General features: G+C 47.3%; 1 protein-coding gene and 1 non-coding gene across 2 annotated transcripts; both read left to right on the forward strand.

The window, feature by feature from the left end:
• The first annotated feature begins 4517 nt into the window (after window positions 1-4517).
• On the forward strand, window positions 4518-15226 carry LOC136316175 (epididymal secretory glutathione peroxidase-like). The gene is made up of 5 exons (XM_066248427.1): window positions 4518-4643; window positions 9015-9168; window positions 13031-13148; window positions 13548-13647; window positions 15020-15226. Exons 1-5 carry the CDS (start codon window positions 4557-4559, stop codon window positions 15224-15226), a joined length of 666 nt encoding a protein of 221 aa, XP_066104524.1. The 5' UTR covers window positions 4518-4556.
• TRNAS-GCU (transfer RNA serine (anticodon GCU)) lies at window positions 14275-14350 on the forward strand. Its single transcript has one exon. It is a non-coding gene; the product is annotated as a tRNA-Ser (tRNA).
• Window positions 15227-17976: the final 2750 nt, after the last annotated feature.

Here is a 17976-nt window from a genome sequence, read left to right on the forward strand (position 1 = left end):
ACCAGTTTGAGTGCAGGGTCGCTGGCTTGAGCGCGGGATCATAGACATGACCCCATGGTCACTGGCTTGAGCCCATGGTCACTGGTTTGAGCAAGGGGTCACTGGCTCAGCTGGAACCCCCCCCCCACACACACACACACACTGGTCAAAGCACATATGAGAAAGCAATCAATGAACAACTAAGGTGTCGCAACAAAAAACTGATGCTTCTCATCTCTCTCCCTTTCTGTCTGTCTCTATCTCTAACTCTCTCTCTGTCTCTGTCAAAGAAAATGAAGATAGAAAACATAAAAAATAACCAGTCAGAAATAAAGAATACAATAACTGAAATAAAGAATACATTAGATAGAATCAACAAGAGATGAAATGAAACAGACAATGGAATCTGTGATGTGGAAGATAAGGTAGCAGAACACACCCAATCAGAGCAGCAGACAGTAAAAATAATTTTTAAAATGAGGAGCGTTTAAAGAGCCTCTGGGACACAGCACCAAGCATAACAACCTTTGAATCACAGGGGTACCAGGAGGAGAAGAGAGAGAGAGCAAGGAATTGAAAACCTATTTGAAGAAATAATGATGAAAATGTCCTTAACCTGTCAGTGGAACTATACAAACAAGTCCAGGAAATGTAGAGAGATCCAAACAAGATGAACCCAAAAAGGGTCACACCAAGACACATAATTAAAATGGCAAAGGCTAAATACAAAGACTCTTAAAAGCAGCAAAAGAATTACAGCTTGTCACCTACAAAGGAGCCCCATAAGACTATCAGCTGATGTCTCAACAGAAACTTTTCAGTTAAGAAAGGATTGTTACAAAATATTCAGAGTTATGAAAAGCAAGAGTTTACAACTGATATTACTTCAACAAGGCTTATTTAGAATTAAAGGAGACACATGTATCTCCCCAGACAAGAAAAAGCTGAAGGAGCTCATCACCACCAAACAAACCAGTATTACAAGAAATGCTAAAGGGACTTCTTTAAGAAGAAAAAAATATATGAATAATAAAATGACAATAACTACATAACTATCAATTATTACTTTAAATGTAAATAAATTAAACATTCCAATAAAAAAAAATAAGGTGGCTGAATGGATAAGAAAACAAAACCAAATATCTGTTGTCTTCCAGAGACTCACGTCAGAGCAAAAGACACACAGATTGAAAGTAAAGGATGGAAAAAGGTATTTCATGCAAAAACAAACAAACAAACAAAAGCTAAGGTAGCAATTCTTATACAGACAAAATAAACTTTAAAAGAAAGAGACAAAGAAGAACCCACCAATTCAATGTCTGGTTATTTATCCAAAGAAATGCAAAACACTAATCTGAAAAGACATGGATCCCTATGTTCGTGGCAACATTCTTTACAATAACCAAGATATGGAAGCAGGCTAGGTGTCCATCCACAGAGGAATGAACGAAGAGGAAATGGTACCTAGATACAATGTAATACGACTCAGCCATGAAAATGGTAAAACCTGGCCACTTGCGCGAACATGGGTGGACCCAGAGGGTATTGTGCTAAGTGAAATATGTCAGACAGAGAAAGACAAACACTACATAATTTCACTTCCATATGGAGTCTAAAAACCAAAATAAATGAACAAGCAAAACAGAAACAAATTCATAGATACAGAGACTATCTTGATGATTGCCAGATGGGAGGGTGTCGGGGGAAGGGTGGAAAGGGTAAAGGGATTAGAGAAGTACAGATCGGCAGTTACAGTACAGTCACAAGTACAGCACAGCATCCAGAGTATGGTCAGTAATATTGTGATCATTACGTACGGTGTCAGATGGGTGCTATGTGACATCTTAGGACAAGCGGTGCAGGCCACCAGCCAGGAAAACTGAGTACATCCAGTACATGGCTGGAGGAAAAAAAGATAAACAACCGTTAGAAATGTAGCAATATTTTCCACAGAACTCTATGTACCCAACATCCAGGAAGCCCTACTCTAGAGACTTAGCCAAGAACAAGGTCAGCTAATCACACCTCTCCCACCCTTGTAAACGCTGCTTGCTTGCTCAGCCTAGATAGCCACCCTATAAAAAGGAGCCATTTTAGAGGCTCGGGGCTGCAGTGCTCCCTTGCGTGGGTTGCCTGCAGTCCCTGCGCAGGTTTGCAATAAAACTTATAAAATTCACTTTGGGTTTGCTGTGGTCTGTCTCCTGGGATGTAACATGCTACATTTATTGGTGTGATAACTTTGTAAGTTACATAAATGTCTCATCACGATATTGTACACCTGAAGCTAATATAATATTGTACATCAACTGTAATTGCAGAAGAAAAATTATTTTAAAAAACAAAAAACAAGCTAATAATCTGATGGGGACTATATATATTTTATAAGATGCAAGCAATACGACTAATAAACATAGTATACCGCTGGGGAGAAATAAAGGGAAATGGAGTTTGGAGATTGAAGGGTGTGAGTAATGAATAAAGCCAGAGAGGGCGGGGCCTTGGAAGGACCAGCGATCATGGACTTGAGTATAATCAAGTCACACCGGAGCCCTGGAGGTCCAAACAGTAAAACTGCACTGAAGACAAGAAAAAGGGAGGTCTTGCTGAGTCTCCCAGGAGGCGGACGAGGACCAAACACATTCATGATGCGATACGAGAAACCCAGCAATTCCCGGGCTCCAGGTCGGCAGCATCAACCATCTACCCCAAAATTTTAGCTGAGACTACCGCACAAGTGCTGGACACTGCTGCTGGATAGATGATCGCGAACATGGTTGCTCCTTGAGGAGAAAAGCATATTTTTTTTTATTCTTTCAAGAGATTAAGAGCACTTTTAAAAACCACTGCCTCCCTAATGGCAGATTATACTCTAGAACAGGGGTCCCCAAACTTTTTACACAGGGGGCCAGTTCACTGTCCCTCAGACCATTGGAGGGCCAGACTATAAAAAACTATGAACAAATCCCTATGCACACTGCACAGATCTTATTTTAAAGTAAGAAAACAAAATGGGAACAAATACAATATTTAAAATAAAGAACAAGTAAATTTAAATCAACAAGCTGACCAGTATTTCAATGGGAACTATGCTCCTGTCACTGACCACCAATGAAAGAGGTGCCCCTTCCGGAAGTGCGGTGGGGGCCGGATAAATGGCCTCAGGGGGCCGCATGTGGCCCGTGGGCCGTAGTTTGGGGACCCCTGCTCTAGAAAGTCCACAGGTGGACAGCCTCTCCCACCCCACCTGCAAGAACCTTTTAGACCAGACTGACCCCTGGGAATGGATACCACCTTCCCTTTGAACTTTGAACAATCCGATCAATGCCAAGTGCATCCTTTTTTTATTGACACCTCTTCGATTAGTGGTGAGAAGAGAACACTGAATCTTACCACAGATGCATGTGGTTTGCTGTCTGCTGCTCCTTTTCTCTGTCAGACTGATTGTCTTTTTCTCACTAATTGACAAGCACTTGAAAGCATGTATATAGGCCCTGGCCGGTTTGCTCAGTGGTAGAGCGTCGGCCTGGCGTGCAGGAGTCCCAGGTTCGATTCCCGGCCAGGGCACACAGGAGAGGCGCCCATCTGCTTCTCCACCCCTCCCCCTCTCCTTCCTCTCTGTCTCTCTCTTCCCCTCACGCAGCTGAGGCTCCACTGGAGCAAAGATGGCCTGGGCACTGGGGATGGCTCTGTGGCCTCTGCCTCAGGCGCTAGAGTGGCTCTGGATGCAACAGAGTGACGCCCCAGAGGGGCAGAGCATCGCCCCCTGGTGGGCATGCCGGGTGGATCCCGGTCGGGCGCATGCAGGAGTCTGTCTGACTGCCTCCCCGTTTCCAGCTTCGGAAAAATGCAAAAAAAAAAAAAAAAAAAGAAAGCATGTATATAATGAACAAACCGATGTGCTTCCTTCACACACCCTGTAAATATGTCTTCCCCACTCAAGACCCGTGTCTTTCCCTCTCTTTTACAGAAATTCTGGGCCATCCATTCTTTGGTATTTTTTTAAAGCTCAGATAATATTAGAGATAGATTGCCGGGGACCCAGGGGTGCAGGGGAAGGTTGAAAGGGGATAGATGGTGATGGATGGAGACTTGACTTGGGTGGTGAACACACAATGCAGCGTACGGATGATGTGTTGTGGGACTGTGCACCTGAAACCTGTATCATTTGGTTCACCACCATCACCCCAGTAAATGTAACAAGAGAAAGGAAATAGTGTCTGGACTTGACTGCGAAGTCCAGGAGGCTGTGTCTGTATCTAGAAGCTCCTAGCCACTCAGGAAAAAGCAATTAACAACCATCAGGAGCTATGGGGCGTTTGCCCCCACCGTTCCATAATTCTGCCAGAATTTACACGAGTTCCCCATTCTCCTGCTGAATGCTGTGTGCTTGTGGGGGCGTGCATGGGTAAGGATGTGGTTTCAATTATGCATGCCTGTGGCCCACTCACACCCCGGAAATCCTTGCCACCCCACTACTGGCCCCTGCAAACTTGGGCTGGTCCCTGCCAGGGTGTCAAAAGGCTGCTGAGGTGCGTAAGGACTCAGACTCTCAGAGGAGTGCCCTACACACACTAGTGATGGCTGCACACTTCAGGGCCTCTTGTCTTTTCCCCCTTCTCCTAGCTGGGTTTGTGCAGACAAATCCCAGTCCAGAGAAGATGAAGGTGAGTGACCCCGGGGAAGGCTGGGCTGTGTTCTGACCAGAAGGCACTCTGTTCTCTTGCAGTTCTTCTTGCAAGACTCCAACCTGTTCGCTTCCTTTTTGGTGGTTTTCCCTGAACTTCTCTTCTCCTTGAATCTTCCTAGAATTAAATATAGGTAGGGGAAAAAGAGTCTCCTTACTGTGGTCTTTTCTCCCCTCCCCTTCTCCAGGGAGAGGTCACCTGGATATCCCTCCAGCCACACAGCTTTCTCAGCGCTGGTCCGAGGAGCGGGAGAGCGGTGGGCATCGGCGTAGGTGGGGGACGAGGGTTCGGAGAGGAGGCGGAGCTAAGTCATCTCACACACAGTTAAGCAGGAAAACCATACAGAGAAGGAAAAATAATAATGGGGATTTTTTAAAGGTATGGATAAAGTCAGAGAGTTATCAGAGAAAACATAAAACACACAGAAAGAATAATAGGAGACCTAAAACAACCGAATACAAAGTCAGACCCCTGGATCATAGCCTCGGCTCTACTTCCGATTCACGGCTCAGTTGCCTTGTGGATGAAACGTGTGTGTGTGTGTGTGTGTGTGTGTGTGTGTGTGTGTGTGTGTGTGTGTGTCAGGGGCCAGGGGCCGGGGCACTGCAGGGAAGGGTGGCAGTGAGTTAGAGGACTTCGAGCAGCAGGGAGTCAGGAAGTCAGGGCGAGTGAATTCTTGTTCACACAGTGAGTGGGTTACCTCTCTTGGCCTCGGCTTCCTCACTGTAAACTTGTGGGGAAGAGTACGCATCTTATGGGAAGGTAAGCTATAATTGTTATTGACAGCATGTGAGTGAAATCTCTCTCCCTCTCTAAAATTGACCAGAAAACCTCCTGGGTGACTCTTTTTTGTGTTTGAGGGTTGATACATTTTTATTTTTATGTCACCCAGTGCTGCCTAAGCAAAGCTCATTCTCGAGGTATTTGACTTAAATATCGCACAGACCTAAATAAATTTAGAACAGCAATAACAGGAGTAAACAGGACTAAAAGGAGTCGTAGAGTCAGAGTCTTTCTAAGTCTCCACATTTTACTCACCAACGTGCCTTTTCATCACAGCAGCAAAGGGGTAAAAAAGGGCAAATTTTAAAAAATATTTCTCTTGGACCCACATATCACGGAACTAAAAACGGACGTTCTCATGTATTTTCTTCATGTAAGTGTGTAGGCATGTAGAGAAAAATGCAGAAGCTTATGAGAGAAAACACCTTTCTCCCCAAGAGCAGAGGCTGAGTAGCTACCACCTGGTGAGCTAATGAAAGAATCCTCAGCTCTCAAGGTTGGAAAACGGGTTTGGTTTGGTTTTGTGCTGCATCATTCTTTCCTTAGGTGGAGGGAGGGGAGTGTCTGGCTTTGTGCTGAGTCATTCTTTCCTTGGGTGGAGGGAGGGGAGTGTCTGGCTTTGTGCTGAATCATTCTTCCTTGGGTGCAGGGAGGGGAGTGTCTGGCTTTGTGCTGAGTCATTCTTTCCTTAGGTGCAGGGAGGGGAGTGTCTGGCTTTGTGCTGAGTCATTCTTTCCTTGGATGCAGGGAGAGGAGTGTCTGGCTTTGTGCTGAGTCATTCTTTCCTTGGGTGCAGGGAGGGGAGTGTCTGGCTTTGTGCTGAGTCATTCTTTCCTTAGGTGGAGGGAGGGGAGTGTCTGGCTTTGTGCTGAATCATTCTTCCTTGGGGGCAGGGAGGGGGGTGTCTGGCTTTGTGCTGAGTCATTCTTTCCTTAGGTGCAGGGAGGGGAGTGTCTGGCTTTGTGCTGAGTCATTCTTTCCTTGGATGCAGGGAGGGGAGTGTCTGGCTTTGTGCTGAGTCATTCTTTCCTTGGGTGGAGGGAGGGGAGTGTCTGGCTTTGTGCTGAGTCATTCTTTCCTTGGGGGCAGGGGGGAGTGTCTGGCTTTGTGCTGAGTCATTCTTTCCTTGGGTACAGGGGGAGTGTCTGGCTTTGTGCTGAGTCATTCTTTCCTTGGGTGCAGGGAGGGGAGTCTCTGGCTTTGTGCTGAGTCATTCTTTCCTTGGGGGCAGGGGGGAGTGTCTGGCTTTGTGCTGAGTCATTCTTTCCTTGGGGGCAGGGAGGGGAGTGTCTGGCTTTGTGCTGAGTCATTCTTTCTTTAGGTGCAGGGAGGAGAGTGTCTGGCTAAAACCCCTTCTCATCCATTGCATTTCCAGGGAGTCTAGTTGATTCCTAATTTAAATCTGATCCTTCCTTATCAGATTTTATCTTTCCCTTCTTGATCAGTCCCTGTTGGGCAAATGAGTTTGTAAAATTTGTGTTTTTTGAGTTTACTCACTTATATTGTTTTAAAAACAGTGCTGGGCAGCGCCAGGTATATGTTGTCTGTGAAATTGCAAATGACCTGCCTGCTTTAGGAAGGGCCATTGTTATGCTAATGTTTGCTGGAGGAGGGGGTGTCCCCCTCCCTTCGAAAAGTTTTAACAGGAAGGGAGAAGCAGGGAATGAGAGAGAAGCCAGTTCTGCAGAGAAAGAAGCAATGTTGCCAGATGGGGAACCAGAGCTGAGGGGCTTTGGGGAGCTCTGCTGAAACTGGTGGGGTGTTTGATTCTGGGAAAAACCGGAGAAGATTCTCCTGGTTGTGGAACCAGAGAATGTGTCAATAGCTTTTTGAGCCCTTTTTGAGTGAAAGGGAAGCGTTTTCCTTGTCTGTTTGCTCGCTGGCTGGCACAAGCCTTGAATAAAGGAATGGCCCATCATTTTTGGGCTCCACTGTTTCTTTACCCTCTCCCCGAATCTGATGAGAATCTGCATGTGAATGGCCACAATGGCAGGACTCCTGGCCAGACAGTCCTCTTCTGCCTTTTTCTCACCGTGGGATTTGGTAGTTTCCTTCCTGTACTTCCCATTTGATGCTTCCTGTACCCCATGAGGAATTCCTAGCTATTCCTCCTCACTGCCTGTGGGCACTGCTGCGTGGGCCCTGCCTGGATAGAGACGGGAGGAGTGAGCTGAGCTCCGCCTAGTGGAGGGATTTAACCTAAGCACAGGCAGTGAGCCTTTCCTGTAGTGTAGAACTTACTTCTGTCTGTAGAACTCTGATCAAATACAGTCAGGAAGTGTGAGAACAGGGAGGGATGGAGCTGATAAAGAAGGCGAGTGTTACACACCGAGCGCAGCGCAATGAGGTAAGGAAGGAGCTCAGCACGTGACAGGAGGGACAGGACTGGACAGACTTCAGTGAGCAACGCGCAGACAGACGTTTAAACTCATCTCCTGCCTGGAGAGCTACAGAAAAGTCGGAGTTTCCGTCTCAGCTTGTACGACCATCCTAGAGATAAGAGAGTGACAGGGGAGAGCAAATCATGGAGGCAGAGACAACGTTAGATTCTAGAGTGTTAAGTGAAGCTGGAAGACCCCGGGAGGATCTGACAGTGATCTCGATGAACGTCTTCATTTCGCCACTGGGGAAACGGAGCATCGAGGATAAGAACTGCCCAGGCTCACAAAGGAACTTAACAACGGAGCTGACTTCTGATTCCAGAAATCAAAGGGCCATCTTTGCCGTCCATTGGGCTAACGGTTGCAGTGAGAGCTAAGAAGGAGGAGGGAAGGTTAAAGAAGTAACGAGACCCCTGTGAAATACATAAGCAACTAAAAACCCCTCCTATGTGTAGAGGACCCAGACAGCGTATCTGCAGTCCAGAGCCCAGGACTAGCCTCCTCTCACGGAAGCCTGGGACTCAGTGTGCTTTTCTCTTTGGCCTCGGTCCTCCCATCCCAGCTCACACATGTCTGCTCTTTTCCATGCATCCAAGCGCTTCCTAACATCCAGCCTCTTCCAGAAGAACAGCAAGAGACACTGGACTGTTTGTGGCTCAAAAGAACCATTGGTCTCGAGTCACAAGGGCTTTCCGCCTGATCAGTAGTCATCAACCTGGTTCCTGCCGCCCCCTAGTGGGCGCTCCAGCTTTCATGGTGGGCGGTAGCGGAGCAACCAAAGTATAAATAAAAATATAGATTTAACTATAGTCAGTTGTTGTATAAAGATTTATTCTGCCAAACTTAGTGAAAATCCGACATAAAGTACTTGGTAAGTAATTATTATTATCTGCTTTAACTTGCTGTAACTCTGCTTTATAAATTTTATAAAGTAAAGTTACTTCCCTACTTTATAAATCACCATTACTGTGGAACCAGTGGGCGGTTAGAAAATTCTACTGCTAACAAGAGTGGGTGGTAGGTATAAAAAGGTTGACTATCCCTGAGCCGGATCACTGACATCTTATACAACTCTTGCTTGTGTTCTGAGTGTCAGTTAATACCTGTATTTTTTTCATTAAGTGCATTGAAAGACTCCACAGACGTTAGGAATTGTTATTAATGTTATCATTTTTCAATCTTCCAGATGGAGTGCTACAAAGATGTGAAAGGCACCATCTATGAATATGACGCCTTCACTCTTAACGGAAAGGAACTCATTTCGTTCAAGCAGTATGTGGGCAAGCATGTCCTGTTTGTCAACGTGGCCACCTACTGTGGTCTCACACTCCAATATCCTGGTACGAATTTATATCCAAACCCCCTGGGGACTAAATTTCCCAGCTCATTATATTCTAAATCTTAATTATAATTAAAATATAATTCTCAATATAACATTTTAATTATAGATAAAATATAATTATATTTTAATTCTAATTACATATAGCAATAAATATCTACTTATGATCAAGTGACTTCACTCCCCAAGGTCTGGCCAGCCCACTGTGTGAAGCATAGATTTATTGGAACGTGGCCAGGCCTGTCTCAGGATCACGGGTAGTTTTCCTGCTAATGTTGTCGAGGAATCTCCATCCTATTTTCCACAGCAGCTGCGTGATTTTACAATCCCACCAACAGTGGCCCAGTGAGCTTCTGAATAACAAAGAGACTGGGAGTCATCTCAGAGGAGCGGAATCAGAGAGCCGTCTGAGGAGGGCCCGGGGAGCCCTGTTTTCAGGGGAAGGCGTGCAGCTGATCCTGATGTATTACAGATTTAGGAAATACTGTACTTTTTAAAAAGTGCATTGGGATGACACTGGTTAACACAATTATACAACTGTCAGGTGCCCAATTTTACAAGACACCCCTCTGCACCATGTTGGGCGCTCACAGCCCCAGTCAACTCTTCATCTCTCCTCTTATCAACCCTCTACCTTCCTCCGCCTCACTGCCCACAGCAACCTCCACCCTGCTGTCCGTGGCCATGAGGTTTTTTTCCCCTTTTTGCTCAGTCCCTCCGTCTTCCTTACCCCCCCACCACCACTGCCCAACAGCTGCCAGCTTGCACTCTATGTATGGGTCTGTTTCTATATATTCTGCTTGCTAGTTCATTTGGATAGATTTCACATGTGAGTGAAATACATGGTGCTTGTCTTTCTCTGATTGGCTGATTTCACTTAACATAATGACATCCAAGTCCGTCCGTGCTGACACGAAAGGTTAAGATCTCCTGCTTTTTTATGGCTGAGTAGTATTCCATTGTGTAAACGGACCACAGCTTTGTTATCCACTCATCTACGATGGGCGCCTGGGCTTTTTCTAGATCTCAGCTGTTGTTAATAATACTACAATAAACAGAGAGATGCCGGTATATTCTTTTGAATTAGTGTTTCAGGATTATTAATAATATATTCCCAGAAGTGGTGCCGCTGGGTAAAAGACAGTTCTGTTTCCGATTTTTTGAGATAACTCTATACCTCTTCGAACCACAGTGGCTGTGCTGATCCGCATGTCCACCAACAGTGCCCGGGGGCTCCCTTTTCTCAACACCCTCACCAGCGCTTGTTGTTTCTTAATTTATTGACGATAGCCATTATGACAGGTGTGAGGTGATATGTCATTGTTGTTTTAATTTGCATTTCTCTGATAATTAGTGACATTGAACATCTTTTCATGTATCTTTCTGCCATCTATGTGTCCTCTTTAGAAAAAGGTCTACTCGGGTCCTTTGCTCATTTTTTTTTTTTTGTATTTTTCTGAAATGAGAAGTGGGGAGGCAGAGAGACAGACTCCTACATGTGCCCGACCGGGATCCACCCGGCATGCCCACCAGGGGGCGATGCTCTGCCCATCTGGGTCACTACTCTGTTGCAACCAGAGCCATTCTAGCGCCTGAGGCAGAGGCCACAGAGCCATCCTCAGTGCCCCGGCCAACGTTGCTCCAATGGTCGCGGCAGAGCGACGTCCCGGAGGGGCAGAGCATCGCCCCCTGGTGGGCAGAGCGTCACCCCTGGTGGGCGTGCTGGGTGGATCCCAGTTGGGCGCATGCGGGAGTCTGTCTGACTGTCTCTCCCCGTTTCCAGCTTCAGAAAAATACAAAAAAAAAAAAAGATTTTTCATCATCTATTGATATGATCATGTGATTTTTACCCTTCATTTTGTTTATGTGGAGTAACACAATTATTGATTTGTGGATGTTGTACCAACTTTCACCCCTGGAATAAAATCTCACTTGATTACAGTGCATGACCTCAATATATCTCTGGATTTAGTTTGCTAGTACTGTGTTAGGGTTTTAGCATGTTCATCAAGGGTATTGGACTATAATTTTCTTTTTATGTAGTGTCTTTATCTGGTTTGAAATTAGGATAATTCTGGGGTTTTTTTTAAATGCACTTGGGAGTCTTCCTTCCTCTTGAATTTATTGGCTTAGTTTGTGAGGAATAGGCATTATCTTTTCTTTGAATGTTTGGTAAAATTCATATTTGAAGCCATCCATTCCAAGACTTGTTGGTTGGGAGGTTTTGATCACTGCTCTGATTTCACTGGCCTTCATCTGCCTATTCAGACTCTCTGATTCTCCCTGATTTCATTTTGAAAGACTATGTTTCTAAAACTTTATCCATTTCAGCCAGATTGTGCAACTTGTTGGTACATAGTTGTTTGTAATATGTTTTACATGCTTTATGTTTCGGGGGGGGGGGTGTCTGTTGTTACTTCCCTTTTATCTCTGATTTTATTTATTTTGATCTTCTTTCTTTTTGTCTTTTTCTTTAATTTTTCTTTTTAATTTATTGTGTTGACATGGTTTCAAGCGTCCCACTCAATTCACACCCTCTTCCCCCCACAGTGTGCCCCCCCACGCCCCGTGGAAAGTCTCTTTCCTGCCCGTTTCACCTCCTCTGCCCTCCTCCCCTCTGTCCAGCTCCCCCTCTCTCTGGGACTTGCTACCCTGCTGTCTGCATCGTGCGTTACGTACACAAGACGTGACTAACCCCTCCCCCTTCTCTGGTCCCATCCCTGCTTTCCCTCAGACAGCCGTCCCTCTCTTCCCTGTGACCCTGCTCTGTTTCTGTTCAGTTCCTCCGTTTGTGTTCACCAGATTCCACATATAAATGAGATCCTATGATACTTGTCTCTCTCTGCCTGGCTTATTTCACTCAGCATCATAACCGCCAGGCCCATCCCTGCTGCCACAAAAGGTAACATTTCCTTCCTTTTCACGGCTGCGTAGTATTTCACTGTGTAAACGTACCACAGCTTTTTTATCTACTCATCCTTTGATGGCCACCAAGAATTAGGTGGTGGGACCTCTGGGACCTGGAAATCTGGCCTGACAACTGTGAGGACAGTGGTTCCACTGACTCTCCCACAAGGGGGGAGCACCCGTCATATTCACGGGAAAGTGGGGGGGGGGCAGCTCCTGCCTCAAAGCCAGAAAACTGAGTCACTGTCGCCCCCTGAATCTGTTCAGACCTCCACTCCCCAGCCAAGCCTGCTGGCTCTTCAGCGGCGCCTCATCTCCCCATGGCGGGTGAGAGAGCCCTCAGGGTGGGGCAGCTGCTTCCTCACAGGCTGATGCCAATGGAGGGCAGTGACTGTGTCATTAGACAATGACTCAGCAGAGAGGTCCTGGTGGCTGTCCCCTGCTGTGCCTCTGCCTGGAGCTGCTAACCTCGGACTCTCCGTATGCACCTCTAGTCCTCTCGGCCCTCCCTCTGCCAGAGCCCAGCTGAGACCTCTGCTCCGAGAGGTGGGACCGGCTCTTTTTATAGCTCTGCCCTTCTTATATACGTGGCTTCTTCTGTGGAGTCTTGCTTATAAGACTCCTCCTCCTTTAGTCTTGAGTTGGCTTTTCAGGATGATTTCCCTTAAATTTAGTTGTCACTCCAGTTCCGTACCGGGAGGAGAGGGTTGTCACATGCCCCTGGCTCACCATCGTCTTGAAGCTCTCCTTGAATGACTGCGCTTTAAGAAAAAGCTTTGAATGCACGTCTGAAGATTCGACACCTAACGTCAGTCTTGCCTCTAAAAAGTCTTCCTAATCTAGAGAACGGTTTTCTTCCCTGGGTTTCTGTTTCCTCCTCTGTAAAACGGGAGCTTTGTCTACCCGAGGCAAAGTCCCTGGAGCCATACACTGCCACGTGTCCCTTCTCCCCGCAGAACTGAACGCGCTTCAGGAGGAGCTGAAGCCCTTTGGCCTCGTTGTGTTAGGCTTTCCCTGCAACCAGTTCGGAGAGCAGGAGCCGGGAGAGAACTCGGAGATCCTCCCGGGACTGAAGTAAGTACCTGCTTCAAACCCCCCAGGAGGCCTCCGTCTACCTCCCCTCGGTCTCCAGACGCTCTTCCCTCTCCAGGACTTAGGGATGGTGCTAAAGCAATGGGCTCAGTGGCCTTTACAGACTGATGGGACTCTGGCACACCCTGGTGCGACTTGGGCCGTGCAGGGAGGCCCGGGAGAACGGTGGTGCAGATACCGTGTGGGTCACAGGGACAGGGTGTGGAACAGAGAATAAGCAGGTGAATCAGGGAGGCCAAAGTTAAAAAAGAAAAAAAAGGCCTCATATTCCTTTGCAGCCTGTCTGACACCTCTCCCTTTCCCAGGGCCTCAGATTCTGGGGTTCCACCATAACCTTCTTATATTCTGGGGCTTCATGGTAACTGTTATGGCTCGTTACAGGTATGTCCGCCCAGGGGGAGGCTATGTACCTAACTTCCAGCTATTTGAGAAAGGTGATGTAAATGGCGAGAAAGAACAGAAAGTCTTCACCTTCTTGAAGGTGAGTGGGTTACTGCCATAAGCCACCGCTTCCCTCGTGTTCTTAGCGTAGAGGCGCTGTGGTGTGAATGGACCCAACGGCTCGTGCCTGAAGGTGGGACTGGGCTCTGAAGGAGGTCTCATCCCAGCATGGGGTTTGGGATCCCATCTGTTAGTCGGTATCCGTGGAGCTCCGTGGGGTGAAGAGACTTGTGTAAAATGACAGCTTTGGCTCACTGACATTCATTCATTCATTCATTCAAGGCACGTTTATTTAGTGCCTGCTACCCGTAAGGAAATTTACTAAATACTAGTAATAAAAAGAAAAATGAGACACGGTGCTACCCCTTGATGAGCTCAGTTTAGAGAGGGACACACAGAAGTCAACAGATGTAACCCAGTTCAGTCAGTGCCTTGTATGGAACAATGTTTCGATGGAGAGAGTGTGAGAGCTAAGAGGCCCCACAGATCACCAGGGTTAACTCTTCCAAAGCCAAATTCCCAATAAACCGAAGAAACTAGAACAGTATGAGGAGAGTGTCAGAAACTCCAATGACTTACAGGGCTGCCCTGCAACTTACTCTTGAAATAATCTTTTCCATTAAATCAACTGTTGAAGGGATGATTTTTTTAAAAATTAGTTATTTGAGCCCTGGCCTGTTAGCTCAGCGGTAGAGCATCGGCCTGCTGTGCAGGAGTCCTGGGTTCGATTCCCAGCCAGGGCACACAGGAGAAGCACCCATCTGCTTCTCCACCCCCCCCTCCTTCTTCTCTGTCTCTCTCTTCCCCTCCCACATCCAAGGCTCCATTGGAGCAAAGATGGCCCGGGCACTGAGGATGGCTCCATGGCCTCTGCCTCAGGCGCTAGAATGGCCCTGGTTGCAACAGAGCGACGCCCCAGATGGGCAGAGCATCGCCCCCTGGTGGGCATGCCGGGTGGATCCTGGTTGGGCACATGCGGGAGTCTGTCTGACTGCCTCCCCGTTTCCAACTTCAGAAAAATACAAAAAAAAATTTTTTTAATTAATTATTTGATAAAACAAATAGAAAATGCCAGTAATACTATGTCGGCCCCTCCCCAAAATATTTTTTGAAATACTACTGGCCCACGGAGCCCAAGACCTAAGAAACCACAGAGAAGGAACCCAGAAACTAGAAAGGCAGCCTATCTTACCCACAGCGGCACGACTTTGTGATGAGGTCATGGGAAAAAATGATGTCAAGATAAAATACATCTGGTAAAACATTCTCGGTCATAGGTCATTCACAGAATTTACTAAGAATCCCAGGAAATGAAAATATCTAGGTATAGGAGGGGAGTGGATTACCTGTGTGTAAAAACCGCCTGAGTCATCCAGAGGCAGACGGGGTGTTGTGGTTTCTCTCTGTTCCAGCGCTCCTGTCCTCACCCCTCTGCGCTCCTGGGCTCCTCCAGACACATCTCCTGGGAGCCCGTCAAGACCCATGACATTCGCTGGAACTTTGAAAAGTTCCTGGTGGGGCCTGACGGCGTCCCTGTCATGCGCTGGTTCCATCGGACTCCGGTTGGTACCCTCAAGTCCGACATCCTGACGTACCTGAAGCAGTTCAAACCCAAATAGGAAGACCACGCTGAGGCCAGGTGACCTGTGGAAAAACAGAATTCATCTGTTTACTAGACCTGTGGAAAAACAGAATTCATCTGTTTACTACGCTCTCTTTTTATCTCCTCTCCCCTTGACCAAATCACCTCTTACTATTAAAGTTCTCTGCTAAGTAGCTTTATATTCAGAAGACCACGGTTCTTTCTTCTTGCTAGGTATGTGAGTGAAAAACAAAAGAAGGAAAACCTTGTACCCTCAGATCTCTGTTACAAACTGAAAAATTCATTTCCATCAAAGGAAAATCATTATTTCCCTGAGAAAGGTTCGGTCGGCCGCAGTATCCTCCAGAACGATGTTCTTAGACATTCTGACTCCCTCGTCTCTCTCCGTTAAAGGTTCAAGAATAGCCGGGAAGGTTAGAATCACACGCTCTGAGCTCCACTTCAGAGCACGTTTCCTCTCCTAGAAAAACACAGTATTGTCAGTCTCCAACTCTTTTAGGCTCAATCCTCATTCACCATACTTCTCTCCCCAAGAGTGGGAGAAAAAAAAATTTTAAAAATCACCTCACATGGCAACTTCCTGACCCGACACAAACTCCTTGTGGTCTGACCCTGAGTCCGCTCTGGTGATGATGCCTGGGCCCCTTCACCTTCGCTGGCTCCAGAACCAGCCCTGCCTCGGTCCCGATACAGTGTTTTCTGCGGAGTCTGGGGTTGCTGTTCTGGTGAGAAATCCCTGCTGTGTCTTCTCCCTCTCACCGCATCCCAGATGTGGCTTTGCTCAGATGGCCGGAACCCCTTGCACAGAAAGACTTGTCTCCCCACATCCCTGGCGGGTCGCCACGTGATGGCACTCGATTGTCCTCCCTCTTCAGGAATTGCCTCGGGTCACAGTCGCGGGCTCTTTCCGGGCGCAGCCCGCACCCAGGTGTTGATCCACGAGGCGCAGAAAAAAACAGTATTTAATCTCTTTTCTTCTAGGGTCACCCCGAATGCCTCCCCCTTCCCCCCATTCCCCTCAGCATCTCCCTTACCCCCCTCTCCACAACGCCCTCCCCCCTTCCCTTCAGGTTTATCCCATCCTATCATCCCCTTTTCCTCTCTCCTCTTTTCCTCTGGTCCCTTTGATCCCTCCTCTGTCTCAATTCCGTTCCTCAGTTCACATTGTTCATTGGATTCCTCAAATGAGTGAGGTCATATGATATTTTTCTTTCTCTGCCTGGCTTATTTCACTCAACAAAATAGTTTCCAGGTCCCTCCATATTGTTGCAAAAGGTAATATTTCCTCCTTTTTCATAGCCCCATAGTATTCCACAGTATATATGCATCACAGCTTTTTAATCCACTCGTCCACTGAAGGACACTTGGGCTGTTTCCAGATCTTTGCTATTGTGAACGATGCTGCCATAAACATGGGGGTGCATGTCTTTTTTTTCAGTCGGTGATATGGTATCCTTGGGATATATTCCTAACAGTGGGATGGCTGTGCAGACCGGTGCAGACACTGTGGAAAACAGCATGACCCAGATTTAATTTCTTGACCTCAGGACAACTCCAAAGGCCCGTCCTGGCTGCAGAGACCACAGGGGGGAGTTTGGTGCCTTTCTGGTCCTTGCTCTTGCAGCCGATTTCTCCCTCTGACAAAGTCAGCTTCTCTTCTTCACCCCTCAGGGACTGGCCCTTAAGTAACCCCAGGAAGCTTCCTGAATGGAAGTCTTTCCAAGGAACCTAAAGAAATAAATTAAGGTGAGATCTTTGAATCAGACTTATCCACCGTCTGGTTGGCATTGACGGGACAGGTGGGACAATAATAGCCACTGGCCCAGAGGAGCCGTGTAATTGTCACACTTCCCCCAAACCTGACTCGGATGGCACACTGGTGGTGGTGCTACACACCTAGTAAGAGAGGTGCCCACTTCTTCATTCCTTTTCCTTTTTTTCTCCCTTTTTATTTTCAGTGAGAGGAGGGGAGGCAGAGACAGACTCCCACATGTACCCTGACCGGGATTCACCCAGCATGCCCACTAGGGGGCGATGCTCTGCCCATCTGGGGAGTTGCTCTGTTGCAACCAGAGCCTTTCTAGCACCTGAGGCAGAGGCCATGGAGCCATCCTCAGCGCCTGGGCCATCTTTGCTCCAAAGGAGCATTGGCTGCAGGAGGGGAAGGAGAAAAGAAAGAGAGAGAGAGAAGTGAGAAGAGGAGGGGTGCAGATGGTTGCTTCTCCTGTGTGCCCTGACCAGGATTTGAACCAGAACATCCACACACACACCAGGTGACACTCTACCACTGAGCCAACCGGCCAGGGCCATTCACTCCCTTCTGAACTTGTATGCTCCCTGCATGAGACTCAAACCCACAACCTCACCTTGCACAAGAGCACCCTGTCCTACAAGTACCCTGCACCAACCAACCGCAACACTGTTACCATCCAGGCTCTGGTTTGGAAAAACCGTAGGTGAGTATGCTTTTCACAGAGGAGGACTGTGAAAACACTTCTATTAGGTATTAAACAATTTGAGCACAACGGCACTTTCTGGTGGGTGGCTTCCACAAAAGGGGTTCCGAGCAGAAATCAAGGGATCCCAGGTAATCAGCCCATCTGGAGCCGTTCCCCCACACTCCAGAGACTGCTCCCCCGGGCCGAGGGTTAAAGTTATCTGCACCCCGAGTTGCTGTTTAGATTCCCGCCACAGAGACGCTCAATTCGGACTGTTCCTTAAAGGCATTTGAATAAAAGAAATCACATTGGAGCCCCGAAAGCAGGA

Source organism: Saccopteryx bilineata, chromosome 1, assembly GCF_036850765.1.
Source record: "Saccopteryx bilineata isolate mSacBil1 chromosome 1, mSacBil1_pri_phased_curated, whole genome shotgun sequence".
In the NCBI taxonomy this organism is placed as follows: Eukaryota; Metazoa; Chordata; class Mammalia; order Chiroptera; family Emballonuridae; genus Saccopteryx; species Saccopteryx bilineata.

Coding starts and splice junctions, on each gene's coding strand:
- LOC136316175 (XM_066248427.1), top strand. CDS start 4,557: ATGGCTGCACACTTCAGGGCCTCTTGTCTTTTCCCCCTTCTCCTAGCT. Junction 4,644..9,014: donor CCAGTCCAGAGAAGATGAAG/GTGAGTGACCCC, acceptor TCAATCTTCCAG/ATGGAGTGCTACAAAGATGT. Junction 9,169..13,030: donor TCTCACACTCCAATATCCTG/GTACGAATTTAT, acceptor TTCTCCCCGCAG/AACTGAACGCGCTTCAGGAG.